Genomic DNA, 23245 nt, shown 5'->3' on the forward strand with positions numbered 1-23245 from the left:
CAGTAATAGACAAAGACAGAAATAGAACACCAAAATTGCAAGTAATCAAATCCGCTCCCCACCACTGAACATTAGAGTTTAAGTATGTTGAATCTTCCAGGAATTGTTTTAATGAAACCATGGGAATACAGAAGTTCTCTAATGTCCCCATCCCTATTTCATTCCTCACCTGACCCTGCAATCCATTCCATGTCAGAAATAACTTGCAGAATTTAGCCTTGTACTACAGCAGTGCTGTCAAACTCAAATAGAAACAGGGGCCACTAAGTCAGGCATTAAGAATCCCTGGGGATCCCATATGACTTTGTTTTCAGATGTAATGTTATCTGTGGTATTTATTTGCTAAATATTACCTAATTACACTGTAATCTGGTTTGGGTCACACTTGGGAGTGTTGTGGGCCATTCAGGGGCCAAGTGTTTGATGACTGCACTGCAGGACAGGTTTACATTCTTTAAAATTATCTGGGGGAAAGGGTTGGTGATATATTTAATTTCAAAAGAATTCTTGCCATGCAAAAGAGAATTTTAAATTTCAAAGTATTACTTAAGCACAGTTGGTGGGTGCTGTGTCACCAAGAGCAATACTGAAAGATGGCAATCCTAGAGTAAGTAATAATCAAGACTGCATCAGAGAAAGACAAAATATTTTCATTTTATTAACCAAAAAGGATCACAAAGTAAACATTCAATTCTGTGAATTAAGGATTAAATCTGATTAAATTTGAGCCTATAAATAAATGAATGATTGCAATTTGCAATAAACTTGCAAAATTTCAGGATGAGCAAAATAGCTAAAATGGTATTCTTTGAATATAGCTAATTCTTGCTTTTCAGTGGTAATGGAGAGTAGATAATAAAGATTCTTGACATCCACAATTAATACAAAAACATCACTCAGGTGTTAGTGACCTCAATCACTGAAACCCTTATAAGAGCTATTATCATAGGATAAAATTAACTAATTCTCTTTCCTGGCCCTGCAAAGTATGGCTAGCACTAATAAGCACTAAAAACAATAAAATGAAGGAAGCAAAAGGGATGTGAACAATTCCTCTGAATTCCCCACCTACACCTGCCTCCCCTCTAACATCTCCATTTCTTTTAATGGCACTGTCATGTCAGACTCCACTTGACATCATCTTTGGTCCCCCTTCTCACACATCATCCCTTCGATGGCCAGCACTCCTCATCTCTACCTCCACCATGCCTGGCCGCCTTCTCTCATACCACTGCAGTCCCTGTTCAAGCATTCTCCTCTTCTGTTCTAGACTACTCTACCAGCCTCCTACCTAAATGGCTTTCCTGCCTCCAGTTTAACCTCTTTCCCCAATTTATCTCCCACACTGCTACCTAAGTATGCTTCTCATCACATTGCTCCTCCACTTACAAACCTTCAGTGCCTCCCTATGACGTACCGAGTAAAACAGAATTCCCAAATCAAGGTCCTCCATGAGATTTCAACCCCTCTGCCTGGCCTTCTCTTCTCATAGTCCTAGAGCCACTGGATGACTGTTCCTGGTGTCCTGCTCGTGACCTGCTGTCTCAGCCGCACCTCCAATGCCTGGCCCAGAGCCTCCACTCGCACGCATGTCTTCTTTCAAGGTTCCCCTCACAGGCCATCTCCTCTACGAATCCTTCCTGATGCTGCACAAGAAAGTGACCACGCGCACTCCCCACATCCTCACAGCTCGCTACCTGTGCCTCCTTTCCCCTTCAGTCCTTACTTCTTTAGATATTCATCCCTCTGCCTTCTGTTAGACTCTAAGCTCCCTGAGATCAGGGCCTATGTCTTACCTATCTTTAGCTGACTAGTACTTAGGCAACTAGATGGCACAATGGACAGAGTGCCAGGCCTGGAGTGAGGAAGACTCATCTTTCTGAGTTCAAATCGGACCTCAGACACTTATTAGCTCTGTGACCCTGGGCAAGTCTCTTTACCCTGTTTGCCTCAGTTTTATCACCTATAAAATGAGCTGGAGAAGAAAATAGCAAACCACTCTAGTATTTCTGCCAAGGAAATCCCAAACGGGGTCACAAAGAATCATTACTGAACAACAACAACACAATAGGAATGAAGGAAAGAAGCATTTATTAATGTGCCAAGCACTGTTCTAAGTGCTTTACAAATATTATCTCATGATCCTCATAACAACCCTGAGAGGTAAGTGATACTATCCCCGTTTTACAGTTGAGGAAACTGAAGCAAAAAGAGGTTAAGTGATTTCCCCAGTCACACAGTGGTGTCAGAGGGTGGATCTGAACTCAGGTCTTCCTGACTCCAGGCACAGAACTCTTTCTACTGAACCACCGAGCTGCCACGTGGCAATAGGTAAGTACTCTAGTAATGGATATGGCAGGACTAACAATGAGTAGAGTTTGCAAGAAGAGCATTAAACTTACCTATCTCTCTTCCTTCTTAAGTCCCTATCTCTCTCCTTCTCCTTACTTCTTTTCCGTTTACGTGGGCTCCGACTTCTCTCTCTCCTATGTCGTGAGTGGTCAGTATCTTTATGGCTTTCCCCAGACTGTCGTGAATCTACTGAAGCTGATCGTCTCTCCTCCTTTCTGGAAAGCAATATTAACCAGTGAATCTTAAGCAGGTTATTTCCCTCCCTCTTTTTTGTGCAAAAGGAACCTTTCCCACACCCATGCAAAATATTTCAAACAATGAAATCTCATAGTAATATAATTTACTTCAGAGTGGAATTCAAAATCCAATAGGTTTTCTTACACCTCTATTCTGGGGGGTTAGAACTGAATGAAATAGGTTATAAAGTCATTTACAAGGCAATCCTATAGCAGATACTAAGAGTATTATTATAGTACCATACCAGGAAAAAATTTTGAGTAATGGCAAAAAGTACTTTTTTAACTGTTTTAAATGGTTCTGAAAATTCCAGAATTATGGCAACTTGATGAATTTATGACATGCTCAGAAAAGAACATGTTGACAGTGCCAAGAAAATGATGTGCACACACACACACACACACACCTTCCTGAAGATTTTGCTGAGTGAGAAGCGTTTTCAGCATCATCCTCCGCTTGTTCCACTTCCTCTTGCCAATGACTGCTGAGCTCGGCCATGTGCACACTGATCACATCTCTGATCACCTGGGGAGAGGGAAGGTGTAGGAGGGTGCTCATTGCAAATGTGAGAAGACAGACAACTAACGGGTTTATATGTTCCATATGTAAAATATGGAACTATTCCGTCATTTCACAAGTATTTATTCTGACTTCCTAAGTAAACTGGAAATTCTTTAAGAACAGGGACCACAGGGGAGGCTAGGTGGCAGTGAGTGAGAGGGCCGGCCCTGCCATCGGGAGGACCCGGGATCGGTTCCAGCCTCAGATACTTAACACCCACACAAAATAACTGGCCATGTAACCTTGGGCAAGTTACTTAACCGCAACCACTTTAAAAAAAAAAAAAACCAGGGACCACTGATCCATTTCTTTCATACCCCATCTTCCTTTCTTAACCTCCTAGTGTTCATAGTGATTCTGAAACTGTTTGCAAGTAGAGACAATTTGTACAGAGTCTATTCATCCCCCTTCTATATAACTAAGTAAGGTCTTAGGGAAGATAAGAAGGTGCTTTGAAGTTGAAAAAATAAGGTTGGGGAGGGAGGGAGAAATGGGGAAAATAAATTCAGAGCTGGGAGTGTCTCATATAGGCTAAACAGTGAGGTCATGTTCTCAGCATCAAAGAAAGCTGGCATGTTAGGAAACACACAACTGCAAGGACTAAAAGATCAAGGGCAAAGATTAAAAGTAAGCTAAGAGAGAAACGGTGAATCACTCGAAGGTTTTAAATAGTAAAATGCAACAATTAGCAGCTCTGAGAGGAAAAAAACATTGGGAGTAGCACATAGGACTGAGTGAAAGGGAATGAAACCAGGAAAGAAGTCAACAAATGTATTAGTGTATTTTATCTACCCAGTACTCTGTTAAACATAATGAGAAATACATATGAAATTTTAAAATGCCACATGACCTCAAAGAGATTATAATACAGTTAATGAAAAATATATTAAAAAAGAATTTATGATTATGTGGTATGGACTATAACTACAATACATAACAAGTCAATTGAAAACATTTATTAATCACCTACTGGGTGCAAGGTCTCTGTCTTCATGGAGATTACAATCAAACAGAAGGAAAAACACACATACAAGTAAGACATAAAATAAAATGTGTTAAGGGCAAAGGAGATAAGCGAAAACATTCTAAGAAAATTTGAAAGAGAGATCATTTTCAGTGAGAGGGGGTGGGGGCATGGTCACAGATAACTAAAGTGGCACCTGAGTTGAATCTTGAAAGAAGGACTGAAGAAGCAGAAATGTAGAGATACATATTCCACACAGGGGAAGGATACTGAGGCAGAGATGCAGGGAGCAGAAAGATTACTGGGAATGTGCAATGCCAAAGAAGATATGAAATAAAGCTACAAAGGTGGGTAAAAGCCAGCCTGTAGAAGGCCTTAACTACCAGACTGAGTCTATCTGGGAGGGAAAATTTTTGAGCAGGACATGGTCAAATATGAGTATCCGAAAGCTTACCTAGCAGCTACATGAAAAGGGTAGGTTCTAGAGGCAGTGAGACCAGTTAGGCATCTATTATTCTAGTTCAAGTTATAAATAGGAGGGCCAGAACTAGAATGAGACAAAAATTGTGGAAACAGAATCAATAGGACTTGCCAACTGACTGGATTTGCGGGTGGAAGGAGGAATAACGAGATAATTCAGAGATTCTGAACTTGTATAAAATATGAGAAGGGTGATGCAATGAACAGAAACTGAAAAGCTGGGAGGCCAGAGAGACCTAGAGATACAAGTGATTATTTCATTCTGAACATACTTTTAGTCTGATGTGCTGTCAGGACAAACAGAAATGTTCCAGCATGCAAATGTAAATGTAGTACTAGAGCTTGAGGATGAAACTAGGGTTGGATGTTTGGAAATCATATGTAAAGAATCAATAACTGAAGCCATGGAAGTTTATGAGACTTCCAAAGGAGAGAGTGTACAGAGAGAAAGAAAAGGGCCAAGGACTGATCTGTGAAGGACACTTACACTTAGGAGGCAGGAGGAAAAGGGACCATTCAAATATACTGAGGCAGATAGGAAAAGAACCAGAAAATATTGGTGCCACAAAAGACAAAGCAGAACAGCAATCAATCATATTAAATGTTGTAGAAAGGTCTAGATGCTAGGAACCAAGAAAGTCAAGACTATGATAAGGCCTGAGAAACTATTGTTGGTTTACATAACATTCATAGTATCGCTTTTTGTGAAAACAAAAAACTAGAAACAAAGTGGGTGTCCATCATTTGGAGAAGGGCTATATTCAAACTGTGGCATGGTCAGACATGAGTATCAGAAAGATCATTTTAGAAGCTGCATGTAAAGAGTAGATACTGGAGTCAGGAGATCAATTAGGCAGCTGTTATTTTGGTTCAAGTTAGAAATAATGAATGAATAAATGAATGGAATTGGCATATTATTACACGGTAAAAAACAACAATTTTTTTAAAAGAAGTAATCTTTGATGACCTTAGAGTGGTTTTAATAAAGTTATGGAGATAAAAATCAGATTATAGAAAGCTGAGAAGTGACTCAATGTTGAGAAAGCATGGTACAGTGGGAGATTAGTTCAAATCCTATCCTTGCAGCTAGGTGTCCTAGTGGAGAATGCTGTTCTGGGAGTTGGGCAGACCAGAATTCCAATCCCAATACTGACAGATACTAGTTGTCTGAACCTGTGCAAGTCTCTTAACCTTTCAGTCTTTTTTCCTCATCTACACAATGGGGATAATAATAATAGCACCTACCTCACAGTAGGTGATCAAGTAAGATAATATACATTAAAGCACTTAGCAAACCTTAAAAGTAGTATATGAATGTAAGCAGCTATTATTGTTATTATACCTTCTATCTTTCGCTGTTTCTTCTCCTTCTGCCCCAAGTATGGGTGTCCCTCAAAGTCAGTCCTTGGCCCTTTTCTTTTTTTTCTCTACACTCTCTATTGGAAATCTTGGAAACTCCCATGTCTTTAGTTACTGCTTCTTTGCAAATGACTTCCAAACACCCAAATAACTACTAACTTACTCCAACTCACTCCCTTGATCCTAGGCAAGTTATTTAACCTCTCTGGGTCCCAGTGCCTCATCTGTAAAATAAGGGGTATTAGACGGCCTCTAAGATCCTGCCTAGCTCTAAAGTTATGATTCTACAATAAGCTAAAGCAGCAAAAAAAGACTACTCTTTCTAAAAATAGGGAGTGAAAGATTATTCACTATCACTGCATGGACTGTTTATATTCCTTTCTACTCCACTTCAGTAGCATTTGTTGCTAGGCCTGATTTCAACTCCAAGATGCCCCTTCCAGGGTCACTTCTAAATGCATCCTTTGTTTAATAACACTGCCTCCCTCAGTGTCCTCTTCCCCGAGACTGGAGGTCTGGAGAGTGGAGTACAAACTCCTCCCACAGTCCTCCTTTATAAACTCAGCTCATTCCACTTTGCATCTGCTGCCCTGCCTGTTTTCACCCCCCACTTTACTGCCTCCTTTTATGTGATGTCTCCCCTTTTAGACTGTAAGCTCCTTGAAGGCAGGCACTGCTTCTTTTTATTAACTGTATCCCTAGCACTTAGCACAGTGCAGTGCATGGCATACCATAGACATTTAATGTTTACTGGATTGGACTGGATGAAAAAGGCACTGGATGACAGTTTAAGGGAGTAGAAGGAGCACAGTTTTTGGTTGTTTGTTTTGCTTTGTTTCTAGGCTCTAGGAAACCTAAGTTCTTTTTTAAGTAGTGAGCAAGGAGGAAGAGGAAAGTGACAAATTAAAGATGGAATAGAAGGAATAATCAATATGGAGGACCTAGCTTTGTCAAAGAGGACCATCTGTTCTTATGGGACAGGAAGAAGATAAATGAAGAAATGGAAAGGTTCCAAGGTACAGAGGACAGGATGTGAGGGCCCTCATGACAAAGAGCTGCAATTTTCCAAAGAGAAAAATCAATGAGGTATTGACTACATGAAGTGGGTGGGACTTGTGAGATAGTCCTTTAGGAATGGACTGAATAGACAAAGAATGTTTTAGGACAGCAATATGATCACAGGAGTGAACTTTGCAAGCTTGAGGAACAGTAAGGACACCAGCTAGAATGAAGCAGAGAGAGCATGTTGGAGAGACAAACAAGAATCACATTTGGAGTCTTGAATGCCAAATTTAGAATTGAAACAGCAGAAAACAGAAGTCAACCAGTAAGTATTTGTGGAGATAACCACAATTATCCTAGGTAATAAAAATCAGTTCATTAGCTTAGAGAATTAAGAGGCTTAAGTTCTACCTTATATAAACTAAAGACTTTCTACTACCACCAGAAAGTGGTTCTCAAAATATAGTATGAAATCAACTCTAATTTTTCTCTAAGTAGTAAAATATTAATAGTTCTCAATCAATTCATCAGCTGAGTTCATAAAGGCATTAATGATCATCTACTAAGGAAAACTGTTTTATACATTCTGAAAACCCATTCCCTGCTAAAGGGTGTTTTTTTGAGGCAGAAGATGCTACATGCTATTAAGTGTCCACCCCAGCTATGCTTTTTCACCTTCCAAAATATCCATGCAGCAGCCTGGAATCCTATTGAGAGTTTAAGAAGTAGGGACTCACGGCATAAAAATAATATTCTGGTCATCTCTTACCTCAGTATAAGACTTTTTGGTTATATGAACATTCTTTGCTCTGTAGGACTGACGTCGCCTTTTATAATCTCTCATTTCCGCCAGAATTTCAAGATGAGATTTTGGACCCTTTTGACTATCATCTAAGAATGAAATACAACAATCATATTCTCAATGTGCTTTTCAAAATAATCAGCATTCATAGTATACCATCAAATGACATTTCAACTGTAGTGCACACTCTAGAAGAAAAAAAGACTCTGTCTTACATAAACAGGGCCAAGTCTCATTTAGAAGTACTGTGCAAACACATGTACGGAATTTCACTGATCAGGAAGCTGTACTATTTTAACTCCTTTTATTATTTATTTATTTATTGCTTGCTTGCTTGCTTGCTTTCTGGATGGGGGGAGGGCAGGGCAACTGGGCTTATGTGATTTGCCCAAGATCACATGGCTAGTAAGTGTTAAGTGTCTGAGGCTGGATTTGAACTCAGGTCCTCCTGACTCCAGGGCCAGTGCTCTATTCACTGCACTACCTAGCCTCCCCCTATTTTAACTCATTTTAAAGAAGTTTTTAAATGACTCTATAATCTTAATACTATAACAAATAACAACTGTTTAAAAGTACATATTTATCTCAAACCTTGATTGACTTTAGCAGCCAGGTCTACAAAAAGGTCACTGTCATTTTCAGTGATCTGAGACCTGGACCGCTGTTTCTTTGTCTCTTCAAGGACATAATCAAAGATGGCATGACGGTCAGCTTGGGTCAGGTCACAGATGAAACGCTTGTGATTCTGAGGCACTTCAACAGGCACTGAAGAATAAATCCCTAGAGTAGAAACACAGTGACAAGAAAACTACATGAAACAATGCAGAATAAAACTTTTGGCTGATATTAATACATAACTGTATAAAAATGCAACATATTAATAAAGTTAAGACACCAGGACAAATACCAATCCTCATCAAGCGACTCCTGTACACTTAATATATGTATTTATGCTGTCAATTATCTTAAATATGCTATGTCCATAATGAAAGGTCTGCTTATTCACAATAGAAGTGAAGACAGATCCCTACAGTGACAAAGACAGTCACTGTAGGAAAAGGCTTACCAATGGCTTAAGAAACTCCTCAAGGTGATACTGTTGACATTGCTACTGTGCAGTTTCAAAATTATTCATATTAGAAAGTGTCTGCTTTGTCAAAGTAAAACATAACAATCATACATACCAAACACACCAAAATCTAGGGAGCTTTGTGACTTGGGAAGGAAATGGTATATTCTGAGTTGGTTAATGAGTTTCCTCTGCATCTATATTAGTCTCTTCAGTTTTACAAAGAGAAATTATTCAAATGAGGGGGAAAAAAACAGAACCTGCATGAAGAGACTAATGTAGATGCAAAGGAAACGCATTAACCAGCTCAGATTTTTAAACTAAGAAGAGAAGATGAAACCAAAGGCAAATAACAGAGAATATGCTAGCATAAGAGTCTCCTAAGAATTCTATCAGGAGAATTAAAGGCAAGAATGAGATATTCCTTACAATTAACACTAAAGGCAAAAAAAAAAAGTGGTTCTTTTCCTATATGTGTTAGGGGTACTGGGATTGAAAAAAAGCTATAACTGCTGCTGGGGAAGGAGGGGTGAAAAAATGGATAACAAAAAATGGCCTAAACTAATCAAATCAATTCATTTCATTTCTGATTTCCTTTTCTTTGTAACAGAAACAAAAGCAAGACCAGGAAGTAGAAAACTAAGATAAGTGAGGAGTCATTTTCCTCAAAGAGTTCAGGTCACTATCTCTGGTCAAAGTACCTCCTAGAGCATTAAAAGAACTGGCAGATATGACATGTGAACCACTCTGCTGGCTCATCATCCATATTATACTCTATACTTGGTAGTGGGCCCCAAGATTCTGTCCTAGGTACTTTTCTCTCTATAGCCTTGCACAGTGACCTCAGCAGATACCATGGGTTTAACTCTTGTCTCTATGCAGAAGATTCACAGACCTATATATACATCCAGTGTCTCCTCTTGTCTCTAATATTGCATCATCTTCCTCTTGGACACCTCACACTAGAAGTCCCATGGGCTTGTCAAAGTCAACATACCCAAAACAGAACTTTCCTGCAAAACTCACCCCTCTCTTCTAAACTTCTCTCTATCAGTTGAGAGTACTCCTAATCTCATCAGCTTCAATGCCTCTCTTTCCCTCACCCCATATAAACAATCGACTGCTAAATCTTGGCCTTTCTGCTTCCATAATCTCTCTAAAATCTGTCCATCTTTTACCCCAATTCAGGCCCCTCATCACGTCTCTCCTAGACTAGTGCAATAGTCTCCTAATACATCTCTTTGTCTCAGGTCTCCCCCTTCCCCAATCTAGTTACCACAGATGCCAAAGTGATTTTCCTTAAGCACAGGCCTGACTTCCTACCAACCTCATTATATATTACCGCTCTTAGCACTTCAGGCTCCAGGCAAATTGGCCTTATCTCTGTTCCTTACACATCATTCTACTTCCTGTTTTGCACAGGCCATACATACCCTATGCCAAGAATGCAGGCCCTCTTCATCTCTGCCTCAAAGAGCCTCTCACTTCACTGAACATTCCAAGAACCACCTTTTAGACAAAATTTTTCCTCCCTCCCTGATTGGGTGGTATTTATTTTGTTTAGGTTTTGTTTGAACTTATATGGGTTGATAATTGCCTTTTTCATCCACACTGGTCTTCTTAACTTCCCCCGGTAGTATTTTTTTTCTCTTTCTCTCTTTAGAATGTCATTCTTGAGGGTTTCCTCTCCTGTCTAGGCTGATTTTCCCAACAGAATTTCAGGTCATAATGTCTTACTTATCCTTTCCCTCAAGCCTTTGAAAACTCCTTTTCTAAAATCCAAGGTTCCCATAAGATCATGCCTAGCTTTTCTTCTCCTCTAACACAAACTATCTTGGAGCAGTCACTTCACACAAGGTTCCTACTATTTCCACCTCAGCAACCAGTTCCTCCTTGTTGAAAATCAGATACAAAATAATAGTTCCCCTTTGTGGGATCCTTCACCTTTTTAGGAATGAAATTACTATTAAAGCAAGTCAAAAAATTATCAGCTGCTCTTGGATCAAAAACAGAGCTCTAGCAGATGCACATATAAACAGAGTCCCCCATGACTACTATTTCACAAGTCACCATGCCTCAGATTTGTAATCTACTCCTTCTATTTGTTCATGAGGAAAAGTACACTAGGATTAGAGTGTCACTCCTGCCTCTGCTGATACGTGTTCTTTACCATGTTTCCCTTTTCTAGTTCTTGGATTTTCTTATAGTTATCTCTTCATAAGCTACCTTAAAGTGCTATATAAATGCTAGCTAGTATTTTTTTTGTTAAATACACCCCCTAATTCCATATTTGCATATCATATTCCTTTTGAATACAGAATACCCTTCCAGAATTATGTTTTAGTTATCAATCGCATCCCACTAACCCTCAGAGACACAGATGATACCAAATGTACCTCCTTATGTTAGGATTTCTAATTGACTTTGATTGTTACATAGATACAATTCCGCTGGTTTAATTGCTTGCTCAGATATTTTACTTCATGAACATAAAGTTCTACACTGGGATATAAAAAATCAACTTTACAAATAAAGGATGGGAGGACATGGCTAGACAACACTTCCTGTGGAAAAAAAAATGAAGGGTTTTAGCGAACTGAAAACTCAATGAGTCAACAATGTGACATGGCAACAAGAAAAGTGAATAGCATCTTAGGCTACGTTACTGAGATGGGCACTTTGTTCAGAACAAGGGCAGATAATCATTTTGCTACACTCTGCTGTGGGTGTCACATTTTAAGAAAGAGAGAAGCATATCCACAAGAGTAACCAGGGTGATGAGAAAATTCGAGAACATGCCACTGGAGGATCAGTTAAATAAAGTGGGGGTGTTTAGCCAGAAGAAGAGATCATTTAAGAATGTGAATACTGTCCTCAAAGTATTTGAAGGGCTGTCACATAGGAGGACTGGACTTACTTTGTTCTTCCCCAAGGGTAGAATGAAGCACAATGGATAGATACTGCACTGAAGTATATTTAAGCCTGATGTAAATAAAAATTTCCTAACAATCAGTACTGTTTAAAAATGAAATGGGCCTCTCTGAAAGGTTCTAAATTCCCGGAGTCAAGATCGCAGAGTAGAAGTACAACCTCCCAGCGGCTCCGGGTTCCACCTTCTCCAATCAATGTAAAAAAGGGACTCTACACAAACTTTGGAGCTGCAGAACCCACAAAATGACACAGAGAAGCTAACCTCCAGCTGAGGACAGCCCGGCAGGCCGGCAGAAATTGGCTAGCGCAGTGCCCTGAGAGCTAAGCCCAGGCCTGCCTTGAGCCAGAGGTTTTAGACCCAGGGTGGGCCTGACCAGCCCCCAGTCAGAGGGACTCCAGGTCAGCGGCAGCTGTGGCCGTTTCCAGATTTATCAACACATAGATGCGAAGCACAAAGTGAGAGGTCAGTGCAGTCTGGACTTTGGGACCCAGTAAGAGGGAGTATATCAGCTAAAAGCCACTGAGACGCCTGGCACAGCCAGCGGCCACATGGCAGCTTCAGCTCCTGGCCTGCAGAGTGTAGGGGGACCAAGCACCTTCTGAAGGGTAATCGCTCTTGCTTTAACCTGCTTGGATCTGGATTGCAGTCTAGGGTGGAGGTCCTGGGGTGTGTGTCCAGCTTGCCAGAGCATGTGGAAGCCTCAGAGAGGGCACCCATCTAATACCTCCAGCAGCTGAGAAAACCCCAGCGTTTGGGATGAAAGCTCTGTCTGGTAGCAGAGTCCTACTGTGGCAAAAAGCCCAGGGGTCAAGTGACTGAGGGGCAACATTACCAGGCAAAGAAAACAAAGCAGACAGAAGATTCCAACATTAGACTCCTATTTTGGGGACAAAAAGGAGCAAAGCATGGAATAGGAGGAAGACAGTGAAGTCAGAACTCCTGCACCAAAAGCTTCAAAGGAAAATACAAGCTGGTTACAGGCCATAGAGGACCTTAAGAAGCAGATAAGAAAAGTGGAGGAAAAATTGGGAAGAGAAATGAGAACGATGCAAGGAAATTATGAAATGAGAGTCAACAGCCTCAGGAAAATAACACCCTAAAAAACAGACATAGTCAAATGGCAAAAGAGGCTCAAAAAGGCAATGAGGAGAAGAATGCCTTAAAAAGCCAAATCTGCCAGATGGAAAAAGAATCTCAAAAGCTCACTGAGAAGAATCATTTCTTCAGAATTAGATTGGAGCAAATGGAAGCTAATGACTTTATGAGAAATCAAGATACTGTTAAACAGTTCCAAACAAATGAAAGAATAGAAGGCAATGTGAAATATCTCGTGGAAAAAACCACTGACCTGGAAAATAGATCCAGGAGAGAGAATTTAAAAATTATTGGACTACCTGAAAGCCATGATTAAAGCAAGAACCTAGAAATCATCTTCCAGGAAGTTCTCAAAGAAAACTGCCCTGATGTTTTAGAACTAGAGGGCAAAATAGAGGTTGAAAGAATCCACTGATCACCTCCTGAAAAAGATCTCAAAATGAAAACTCCTAGGAATATTATAGCCAGGTTCTGGAATTCCCAGATTAAGGAGAGAATATTACAAGCAGCCAGGAAGAAACAGTTTGAATACTGTGGAAGCACAATCAGGACAACCCAGGATCTGGCAGCTTTTACACTGAGGGATCAAAGGGCTTGGAATATGATATTCCAGAGGTCAGAGGAGCTGGGATTAAAACCAAGAATCACCTACCCAGCAAAACTGAGTATCATGTTTCAGGAGAAAATATGGTCATTCAGTGGAATAGAGGACTTTCAAGCATTCTTGATGAAAAAACCAGAGTTGAATAGAAAATTTGACATTCAGATACAAGAAGCATGAGAAGGTAAACAAGGAAAAGAAATCATAAGGAATTTATCAAAGTTGAACTATTAACATTCCTACATGGAAAAACGATAATTGTAACTGATGAAACTTTTCTCAGTATAAAAATAGTTGAAGGGAATTAATATATATATATATATATGTCTGTATATGAGGGTATATGAATACATATGTGAATGTATGTGTATGTATGTTTACAGGTGTACATAGATAGAGAGCACAGGACCAATTTAACAGGAAGGTATGATACTTAAAAGGTGAAATTAAGAGGTGAGAGGAATATAATGAGAGGAGATGGGGAGAGACAGAATGGGTTAAACTATCCCATATAGAAGAGGCAAGGAAAATGGTTACAATGGAGGGGAAGAATAGGAAGGCAAAAGGGAATGGGTCAACCTTATCCCCATTGAATTTGGCTTGGGGAGGGAATGAAATACACACTAAATAGGGTATCTCACCCTACAGAGTAGGAGCGAAGGGGATGAGAGGGAAGGCAGACTGGCGGGGAGGGAAGTTGGAAGCACCCACCTTTGAAAAGGGAAGGGATCAAAGTAAGAGAATAGAACAAGTGAGAGGTGGGATAGGAGGGAGGGAAATATAGTCAGTCTTTTACAATATATCTACTATGTTATTGTTTTGCATTAGTCACACATGTACAACCTATACTGAACTGCTTATCTTCCCAGTAACGGTGGGTGACAAGTGAGGAAGGGAATTAATCTGGAATTCAGGTTTAAAATCAAATGTTTAAATACACACACACACATTATTATTAATACTATTTTACATGTAATTGGGAAATAAGATATACAGGCACTGGGGCATAGAGATCCACCATGCCTTACTGGAAAAGTCTAAGAGGGTATGGGAAAAAATATGGGAGAGAGCAGATTGGAGGAGAGGATATCCTGTGGGACCGCTATTTTGGGGCAGTGGGTAGGGGAAAAATGGGGAGAAAATTTGTAACTCAATATCTGGTGGAAATGAATGATGTAAATCAGAAGTTAATAAAGCATTTGAAAAATTTAAAATGAAAAAAAAAAAGGCTGTAAGTTACTCCTCACTAGAATGAGATAATCAGTGTAGATGAGACCCTTGGTCAGACAAGAATTAATTTAGAGGACCATTTAGAATCTGAGACGTGTAATTCAGCATGGAACTACATGAAATACATAATCTGCTATAAATAATTACCCAGCTTACATTCAGAGATTCCAGAATTTTTTAGGTCAACAACAAACCAACTGGGGCAGCTAGGTGGCACAGTGAATAGAGCACCAGCCCTGGAGTCAGGAGGACCTGAGTTAGGATCTGGCCTCAGACACTTAGCACAAAAAATTGCCGTGTGACTCTGGGCAAGTCACTTAACCTCAACTGCCCTCCAAAAAGCAAAAAACAAAAAAAAACAACAAAATTTATGCCAAATCACCACGTAGCATCCTCAAAAAAGCAAATACCAAATTAATTCAGAACCAGTTAACAGCAGTGTCTAGCAACACTTGCAACTCTCCAAACCAATTCATTAATGGAAAAAATGAACAGGCACAGTACCTTGAAGTGACAAATTAACAAGTAAGCATAAGTATTTGGGGATTCGAAACTCTCAAAATAATCATATGATTACAGATAAAGTAATACAGTTAAATTCTTTCCAGACCTCTTCATTCACTAATAACAATTTCCAAATTGCACTGGTTATAATACAACATATACCAAGTGATTCTAAAGAATTATTTTAATCATCACTGGGTTAACCCAAGGGAGTAACTCAAGTCGATTTTATCTTAATTTCCTAATTCATAATACAATACAAGTCACTGGTTCTTTCCAGATACTTGTTTGGCTAAGAAGCAATCTCAGCGACACCCTAGACAAAAAGTAGAGGTAAAAAGAACTCTTAAAAGAACATCTGAAGAACTAAACCACCTAGAATGACAGATGATTGTTCACCAGTCTGTAGGTAAATTAAAACAAAAGTTATTTGGAAAACAAATTCTCTCATTTGGTCTATTACTCAAGGATTTGATTTAGTAGGCTTTCTCTATTTTAAGTCAATAAACTACAGTATACTACTGGTAGACACAAGAAAGAATGCTTTTGTGTAATCACTATTAAAGTATCATTTCTATCATATATAATTCAAAAATGAGTCAGCTCTGTCTAGTACCTAATTATTTAGGGTAAGAGCAATAAAAATTTAGGGAAAGTTAATACAAATATTAGAAAAATCTAACTATTGACTCTATAATCAGTTTTGCCCATATGTTCACTATTCTTAAAAACAGAAACAGTTTACTCTTTAATGGGGGAAGGGGACGAGGGAGAAACGACACACTTCCCTTCAATTTCTTTCATATCAAGTTACTAAAGGAGGGTTGGGGAAAGTGCTATTATTTCTTTTCCTCTGAATTAAACAAAAAAAAATTCAAGTTAAATATACAATGTTCTGTAGCCCATCAAAATAAAGTTTAGTAACATATTTATACTTTTGAAAGGATATCTGCAAAAAGGATACTGCAAATCTTTTAATAAGGAGTACAATGATGTTCCTAATTCCTCCTTATACTCACCCCAATTACTGAAAGAGAAGAAGGGGGAAAAATCATTAACTATAAACTGTATTTAATTCATAAGAACGTAGTACATATAAATACATCACATTTCTGAGGAAAACAATATGAAATGTCACTACAGAAAGGCATGACAAAGACAAATGGTTGCACTGAAACATCACAATACATAGTATATTATACCTGAATGTTCTATATAGGTGGCTTCTGTCTCCCCTCCACTTTTTTACTAACCCACAGATGGCATTCAATTTTCAAGTTTCTTTTCCAAAATATTATGGCATAATTAAGTACCCTGTATAGTTTAATAATAACTATGATATATTAGAAATAGGATAAGGATCATAGGATCAAATATTTGGTACTAAAAGGGACTTTAGAGATCAGCTAGTCTAACCCTCTTAATTCCCAGATGAGGAAGAAATGCCAGTGGGGTTAAGTGACATATTCAAAGTCATGGGGATAGCAAGTGGTAGAGTCAAGAATTAAATGCAGGTCCACTGGCTCTAAAGTAATATTCTTTCCACTGTGTAACACACTGGACTAATCTCAACCTTTAATTTTTTTTTTTTGCTTTTTGGAGGGCAATTGGGGTTAAGTGACTTGCCCAAAGTCACATGGCTAGTAAGTATGTCAAGTGTCTGAGGTCGGATTTGAACTCAGGTCCTCCTGACTCCAGGGCTGGTGCTCTATTCACTGCACCACCTATCTGCCCCTAACCTTTAATATTTGACTTCAGTTTTGTCATCTATAAAATAGAGATGATAACACCTGCTCTATTCAGACGGATGTTGTAAGGGCCAAATGGGAATTTAAATAAAAGCACTTAGAAATAGCACAAAGTTACATACAAATGTAGGGTTAAAGTATGATTATTACTACATGTGCCAATTATAAGAATGCTGCTAGAAATTTTAGAGCCAGAGGAAATTCAAAGATCATCTCTTCTAACCCTCTTAAAGCATAAGTAGAAAAACTATGGCATAGAGAATTAACGTCAGTATCTTCTGTCACTTATATATTGTCTGACTTTTACAGAGAATCTTTTGTTTGAAGCTTTATTTATTAAATGTATGATAAACAGCGTGAAGCATGAATAGCACCAATATGTGTTTAGAGTACAATTTTATAATATAAACACATATAGATGGTTAACAGAATTCCATGAATTTTAAGTCAACTATGATTGAGTTATTATAGTTAGGTTAGAGCAACACCTAGAGGTGAAGAATCATACATCATTAATTTCTCTAAGGCAGCTTGCTCCTTGGGAGAAGGACAAAACCCTAGATATAGAATGTGGGCTGGGAATCTGAAAAACTAGGTTCTAATCACAGTTCAGCCTATTAATTAATGATGTGACCTTCAAAAAATGATTTAAACACTTGGCCCCTTAATTTCTTCATCTGTCAAACAAGTGTAATGCTGTCTCTCCTACCTAATTCTCAGAAATTTCATGAAAGATTCTCTGATACTACTACATAGTGTTAGTTTGAAATACTTCCTATTGTTCTACATTCTTTTTTTTTTTTTTGCTTTAAAGGAGAGAGGAAGGCAGGGAAATTGGGTTTAAGTGACTTGCCCAAGGTTACATGGCTAGTAAATGTTAAGTGTCTGAGGCTGGATTTGAATTCAGGTCTTCCTGACTCCAGGGCCAGTATTCTATTTACTGTGTCACCTAGCTTCCCAAAGAAACTTACATGATAACTTTTTGTATATTTTAAAGGAATAGCAAGTTATACATAACTTGCTCCACCTAGCTGCCCTTGTTCTATATTCTTTATATGTCTTTATTAAAGGGACTTCTATCAAATTAAGATAGGTTGGAATGGCTAGGTGGCACAGTGAATAGAGCACTGGCGCTGGAATCAGGAGGACCTGAGTTCAAATCCGGCCTCAGACACTTGACATGCTTATTAGGCGTGTGACCTTGGGCAAGTCACTTAACCCCAATTGCCCTGCCTTCCCCCTCCAAAAAAATAAAAAAAACCCACAAATTAAGATAGGTCTTCCTAAGGGTAATTTAAATTTTCTTCCTCAAAAGGACCCAAAGATTTAATTTTTATTGATCTTCTTTCATGGATTCCTGAAACTGAGGCTACAAAATTTATATCATGCTTAAAATCCACAAAGTGCCTTAAAATGTTATCTTATTTGAACATCAGAATAACCAGGTCCAACAGGTATTATTGTCCCCATTTTCAAGATGACAAAACTGAAGCTCAGAGAGGTTAAATGACAAAAGGAGGGTTACATAGCTACTTCAGTATCAGAGTGGGATATGACCTTAGTGTCCCGACTCTACATCTGCCACCCTCTCTATTACTCCCTGGTGCCTCTCTTAGTACTACTGCATTTGAAGTCCTAGGGCTTATGACTTGTGTGGACTTTAGGCAAATGCCTTAATGTCTCTGGCCCTTATATTCCTCATCTATAAAATGAGGGTGTTAAACTAAATGTATCTCTAAGGTCCCTCCATGAAGATTCTATGAGAAAAGATATAAAAATACTTCAAAAAGACATGTGAGAATCTTAAAGAAAGACAACTGGACACAATGTTTCAAAACAAATGCTCTAGAATTTCATAATAAAACCAGATATGGGAATTAACTTCAGTTACCTAGTTCAAAGTTAAGGTAAAATCAATTTTGTAAACCTCTTTACCTTTCAGCTAATAAATTAAAATGTTTTAACATATCAACAGAGGTTAATTTTGATGTCTTAACCTAGATTCCTACCTCTGACTATTCGTACTTTTACTGTCACTGACAACTCCCTGCCAATGTGATAATCATAGCCACTGCCAATGGTCAGGAATGCCATTGAACCTCCACCAGAAATCTCTTTAGTGCCTTAAACTAATTAATGAATAAACTAGTTAACTAGTTAGTTCCATGTCTGCTTCTGAATGAACATCTTTTCCCTGGGTGGAAATCAAGGAAATTATTTCTAATTTTTGCTGTACATTTAAGAAATACTGTATTAAATGCCCATAATGATCAAATTCTCTGGAAGGCCAATTGCCATAAGTCATGGAAGTAATGACTCATCAGATAATACAGAGTTGAGGGAAGCTGGTAATCTGGACCAGAAAAGACACTTGCTGAGGTCATTCACATCAGTTATATCTGCTCTGCAAATGGCTGAGAGCTAGAGGCATCCTGTACACAAGAAGGAAACAGGAACTTAGAGGCCCAAAAGACTATGAGTGCTGAAGCAAGAGGACACAAAGAATCTACCGTCAGACTGACCTGCTATGGGATACGCAGGTCTTAAGGAAAGAAAGACTAGCTTAGAATCACAGGTAAAGGGACATTACCACTAGAAGCTATGATTCAGATAAAACGAGGAGGTCAGACATAAATGAGTCAGGGTGAGTGTTCAACTTCCAGGGGCCTAGAAACTTCTAGGAAAGGGAAAGAAGGTTGGTCTAAAGCACAAAGGAAAACAATCTTTAAAAGTCAGAAAGTAATAGTGCTTTACTCATCCAGGAAGCCAGGAACCAGAGAGGAAAGAGCTTTGCAAGATTAGAACAACTGTAGGGTTGAAACTTGGTGCAGTTTGGTACCAAAAGCCTTGTGCACCCACACTGGGAGATAAGACTAGAAAGAAGTTCTAGTTAGGACTATGAACCCCACCAAATCTAGAAGCAGGGTCGACTTCAATCCAAATTGGGTTAGACAGCTGAATATATCTTTGTTAAGCCTACTACTGGGGAGGGGGAAGCAAACCAGACTTAATGGCACAGTGAATAGAGTTCTGGGCCTGGAGTCAGGAAGACCTGAATTCAAATCTGGCCTCAGACAATGACCACTAGTCACATGGACAAGTCACTAAATCCTGTTTGCCTCAGTTTCCTCATTTGTCAAATAAGCTGGAGAAGGAAGTGGCAAACTACTTCAAGAAAACTACTTGCCAAGAAAATCCCAAATGGGATTACAAAGAGTCAGACACACTAGGGAAAAAATAACTTAAGACACTGCCCCTGATATCACAGAGTTATGACATGGGGAACATGATACATATACAAATATACAACAGTATAATGCAGAATGGAGTGTGACAGGAGCATAAGAGACATACAAAGAGAAAGAAAAGAGACAGAATCAGGGAAGGCTTCAAGGAGAAGATGGCATTTGAAATGGACCTCTATCTGCCCTGAGTTAGTATACCCACAGATACAAGGTATGCTTTTGATAGCAGCAAACTAAATGAGTTCTGGGGTTCTAGGAGAGCCAATGAAGAAATAAGAAGCAACAAGAAATGAGTTGGAAATAGCTATGAATGTTGACCTTTTCCTATCTTAGAGGTGCCTCTGCTATTCACCAAAATGAAATGCAATACAATGCAAATTTATCTTGGATCTCATCTAAAAGAGTTACCTCATAAGCTAAAAAGAATCTACTTACCAGGCAGTCTTACACAGAAAGTGGTTCCCCTACCTCAAAAATAAAACAAAAACCCAACTCTTCATCTTCTCCAGAATTTCAAAAAGTGCTCTATTCATAATAAGTGCTTATGAAATTTGACATTTTTAATTAAATAAATAAAATAAAGAGGTGAGTGAATTCCCTAAGATAGTACTAGAAAGAGGCTCTGCTATACTAAGATGGTCATAGATAGAAAATGAAGCAGAAACCAAGATTATCATTTCAGAAACTTAAACTTATACTTTGCTCACCTCATATTCTCTCCATATGATTTATCTTGAAGAAAATTGCAATTTTGGCTATATGTACAAAAAAATAACTTGGCTGCCCTTCGTGGCAAAATGAGACAAGTAAAAGTTTTAATGACAATATTTCATCAGTCAGAAGCTTACTTAAGTCATGTGTGACACTTACTTTGACTATAAACATCACCATCTCTTCCACTTGAAGCTCTAGCTTGTTTAAGTATCTGGAACTGTAAATTCTTATCTGCAAAAAGGCATAAAGGATTTGTCAAAAAGCTTACTTAATGCTGAGACATGAAAATTATAAAATGTAGTTCAGCTTCCTTATGCTGAAAACCCAATTCACATAAGAATTTTAAAAAAATTAAATACTATACTTAGTATGGTTCCATTTTAGAAGTCTTCCCCATTTTCTACTTCTACCACTTACCATACATGGAGACAGACATAACTTCTAAAGGCCAAAAGCAAACCAAAGGCAAAAATTCTCTCTCTAAAGTCCATCCAATTTGAAGTGATGAAGTCAGTCAGGTCAGTGGCCAAGAGTTTAGAAAAGCATTTAAGGAACTGTTCTATCACACATGCAGCAAGAATAGCTGTATATACCAGGGAACAATTGTGAACATGTGCTAACAATCTTCATTACCCCAGTCATATCCTCATTCTGTGGTTCTATTTTTCTCAGGAAGGACAGATATAGTCTCCCAAATCACATAAAGCATTTGTGGAAAGCATCTGCCATAAATAAATAAGAATCTGTTCTCCAAACCATGGACTAAAGCTTCAGGTACACCATTCATTCAATCACTCATTCATTCCATTTTCCCATAAGAGAAAAAGATGTCTATCTGTTAGGTACCCTTAGAACTAGAGTGTGTTTTACGAGGGAATATGTGGAAATTATTACAGAATTTCTGTTTTAAAAACAAACTGATGACTTGATACCTACCCAGGTGAACCACAGGTATCTTTGCATTCCCATAAAAAAAAGCAGAATCATACATTTCAGCCTAAACATTAAGAAACAAAAAAAAAACTTTAAAAAATGCTTTTCTTGAGCATCAGAAATTTTAATATTAAGATTTTTATAAATATTATAATATTAGTTTGGTGTAATTAATTTATTTTTCTATAATAATCTGAGAACTGGACAAGTTTTAATATTACCAATCCTATAAAGAATGGCAGTAAGGTGCTACTAATAAACTGCAAAATTATTTTTGAAAGCGTAACACACAAATTGATCACTAGAGGAGGGATGAGCAGCTCATCCTAAAAATCCCACATTTCTTATTTAAGGCCTCAAAACAAAGTTATCTATATTTTCTTGAAACAATTAAGCTTCATTTTTTGACAAAATATTTGGAAATTCATAGCGCACAAACATACAGGAAATACGTAGACCACTACATAGAATAGACATACACAGATCTATATAGAATACAAATATATCATGGTACCTCTTCTTCTTTTGTATAATCCAATTTCCTGAGCCTACAAGATGCTATGTGCCTCACCAAAGATGACTTTGGCATGTGATGATTAGAATCATATGGGCATACCACAGTTTCATTCTGCAAAGAAAATAATTTTAATTATGCAATTTAGAGATTAAGTTATGTAACTTGTCCCAGAGCATGTAGATCGTGGAAGATATTGGACTAGAAGGGGGGGGGGGGGTTCTGACCTCTGGTGCTGTCTACTACACCATGCTATATTTCTTGAACAATAAATTTCTTAAAAAATTTTTATCTACAGACTAATACATAGTATCACAGAATGTGGTCACTGAGGCTCAACAATTCTTCCATGATAATTAACTGGGAACTTCCATGTCAAGAAGTCAAACATGCCAACAGAAAAATGGAAGGCACTATAATATAGTGAGAAGAGTCCTGGTGAGTTCTCAAACTTTGGATCCTAGATCTAGTTCTGTCACTACTTGTGTGACCTTAAGCAACAAGTTTAAACTCAGTTTCCTAACTTATAAATTGAAAGGTTTAGGGGCGGCCAGGTGGCTCAGCGAGTAAGAGCACCGGCCCCAGTGTCAAGATAACCTGGAGATCGAATCCCGGGCTCAGACACTCAGCACCACACCCAGAAACACCTGGCCGTGTAACCCTGAGCAAGTTACTTAACCCCAATTGCTTAGGGGCGGCCAGGTGGCTCAGCGAGTAAGAGCACCGGCCCCAGAGTTGACATGACCTGGGATGGAATCCGGGCTCAGACACTCAGCACCCACCCAGAAACACCTGGCCGTGTAACCTTGAGCGAGTTACTTAACCCCGATTGCTTTTTAAAATAGATAAATTGAAAGGTTTGAATTGGATAATTTTTAACCTTCTAGATACAAAACTTCTATG

At 38.6% G+C, this 23245-nt stretch overlaps 1 protein-coding gene across 6 annotated transcripts in view; it reads right to left on the reverse strand.

The window, feature by feature from the left end:
* Window positions 1–23245, reverse strand: part of SNRNP48 (small nuclear ribonucleoprotein U11/U12 subunit 48) — a 185959-nt gene that overhangs the window by 157466 nt on the left and 5248 nt on the right. For all 6 annotated transcript variants that reach the window (XR_011171418.1, XR_011171417.1, XR_011171416.1 and 3 more), the window contains exons 2-8: window positions 22343–22456; window positions 21832–21892; window positions 21052–21126; window positions 8349–8537; window positions 7725–7846; window positions 2996–3114; window positions 2403–2567 (exon numbers count right to left, since the gene is read on the reverse strand). Coding sequence is in view for 1 of the 6 variants with exons in the window: in XM_069103526.1 (XP_068959627.1) it covers window positions 2403–2567; window positions 2996–3114; window positions 7725–7846; window positions 8349–8537; window positions 21052–21126; window positions 21832–21892; window positions 22343–22456 (845 nt within the window). In the remaining 5 variants the exon portion in view is untranslated. The remainder of the gene's footprint in view (window positions 1–2402; window positions 2568–2995; window positions 3115–7724; window positions 7847–8348; window positions 8538–21051; window positions 21127–21831; window positions 21893–22342; window positions 22457–23245) is intronic.

The sequence above is a fragment of the Petaurus breviceps genome, unplaced genomic scaffold, assembly GCF_028583685.1.
Source record: "Petaurus breviceps papuanus isolate PSGF00001 unplaced genomic scaffold, PetGlider_PUasm1.0 582, whole genome shotgun sequence".
In the NCBI taxonomy this organism is placed as follows: Eukaryota; Metazoa; Chordata; class Mammalia; order Diprotodontia; family Petauridae; genus Petaurus; species Petaurus breviceps.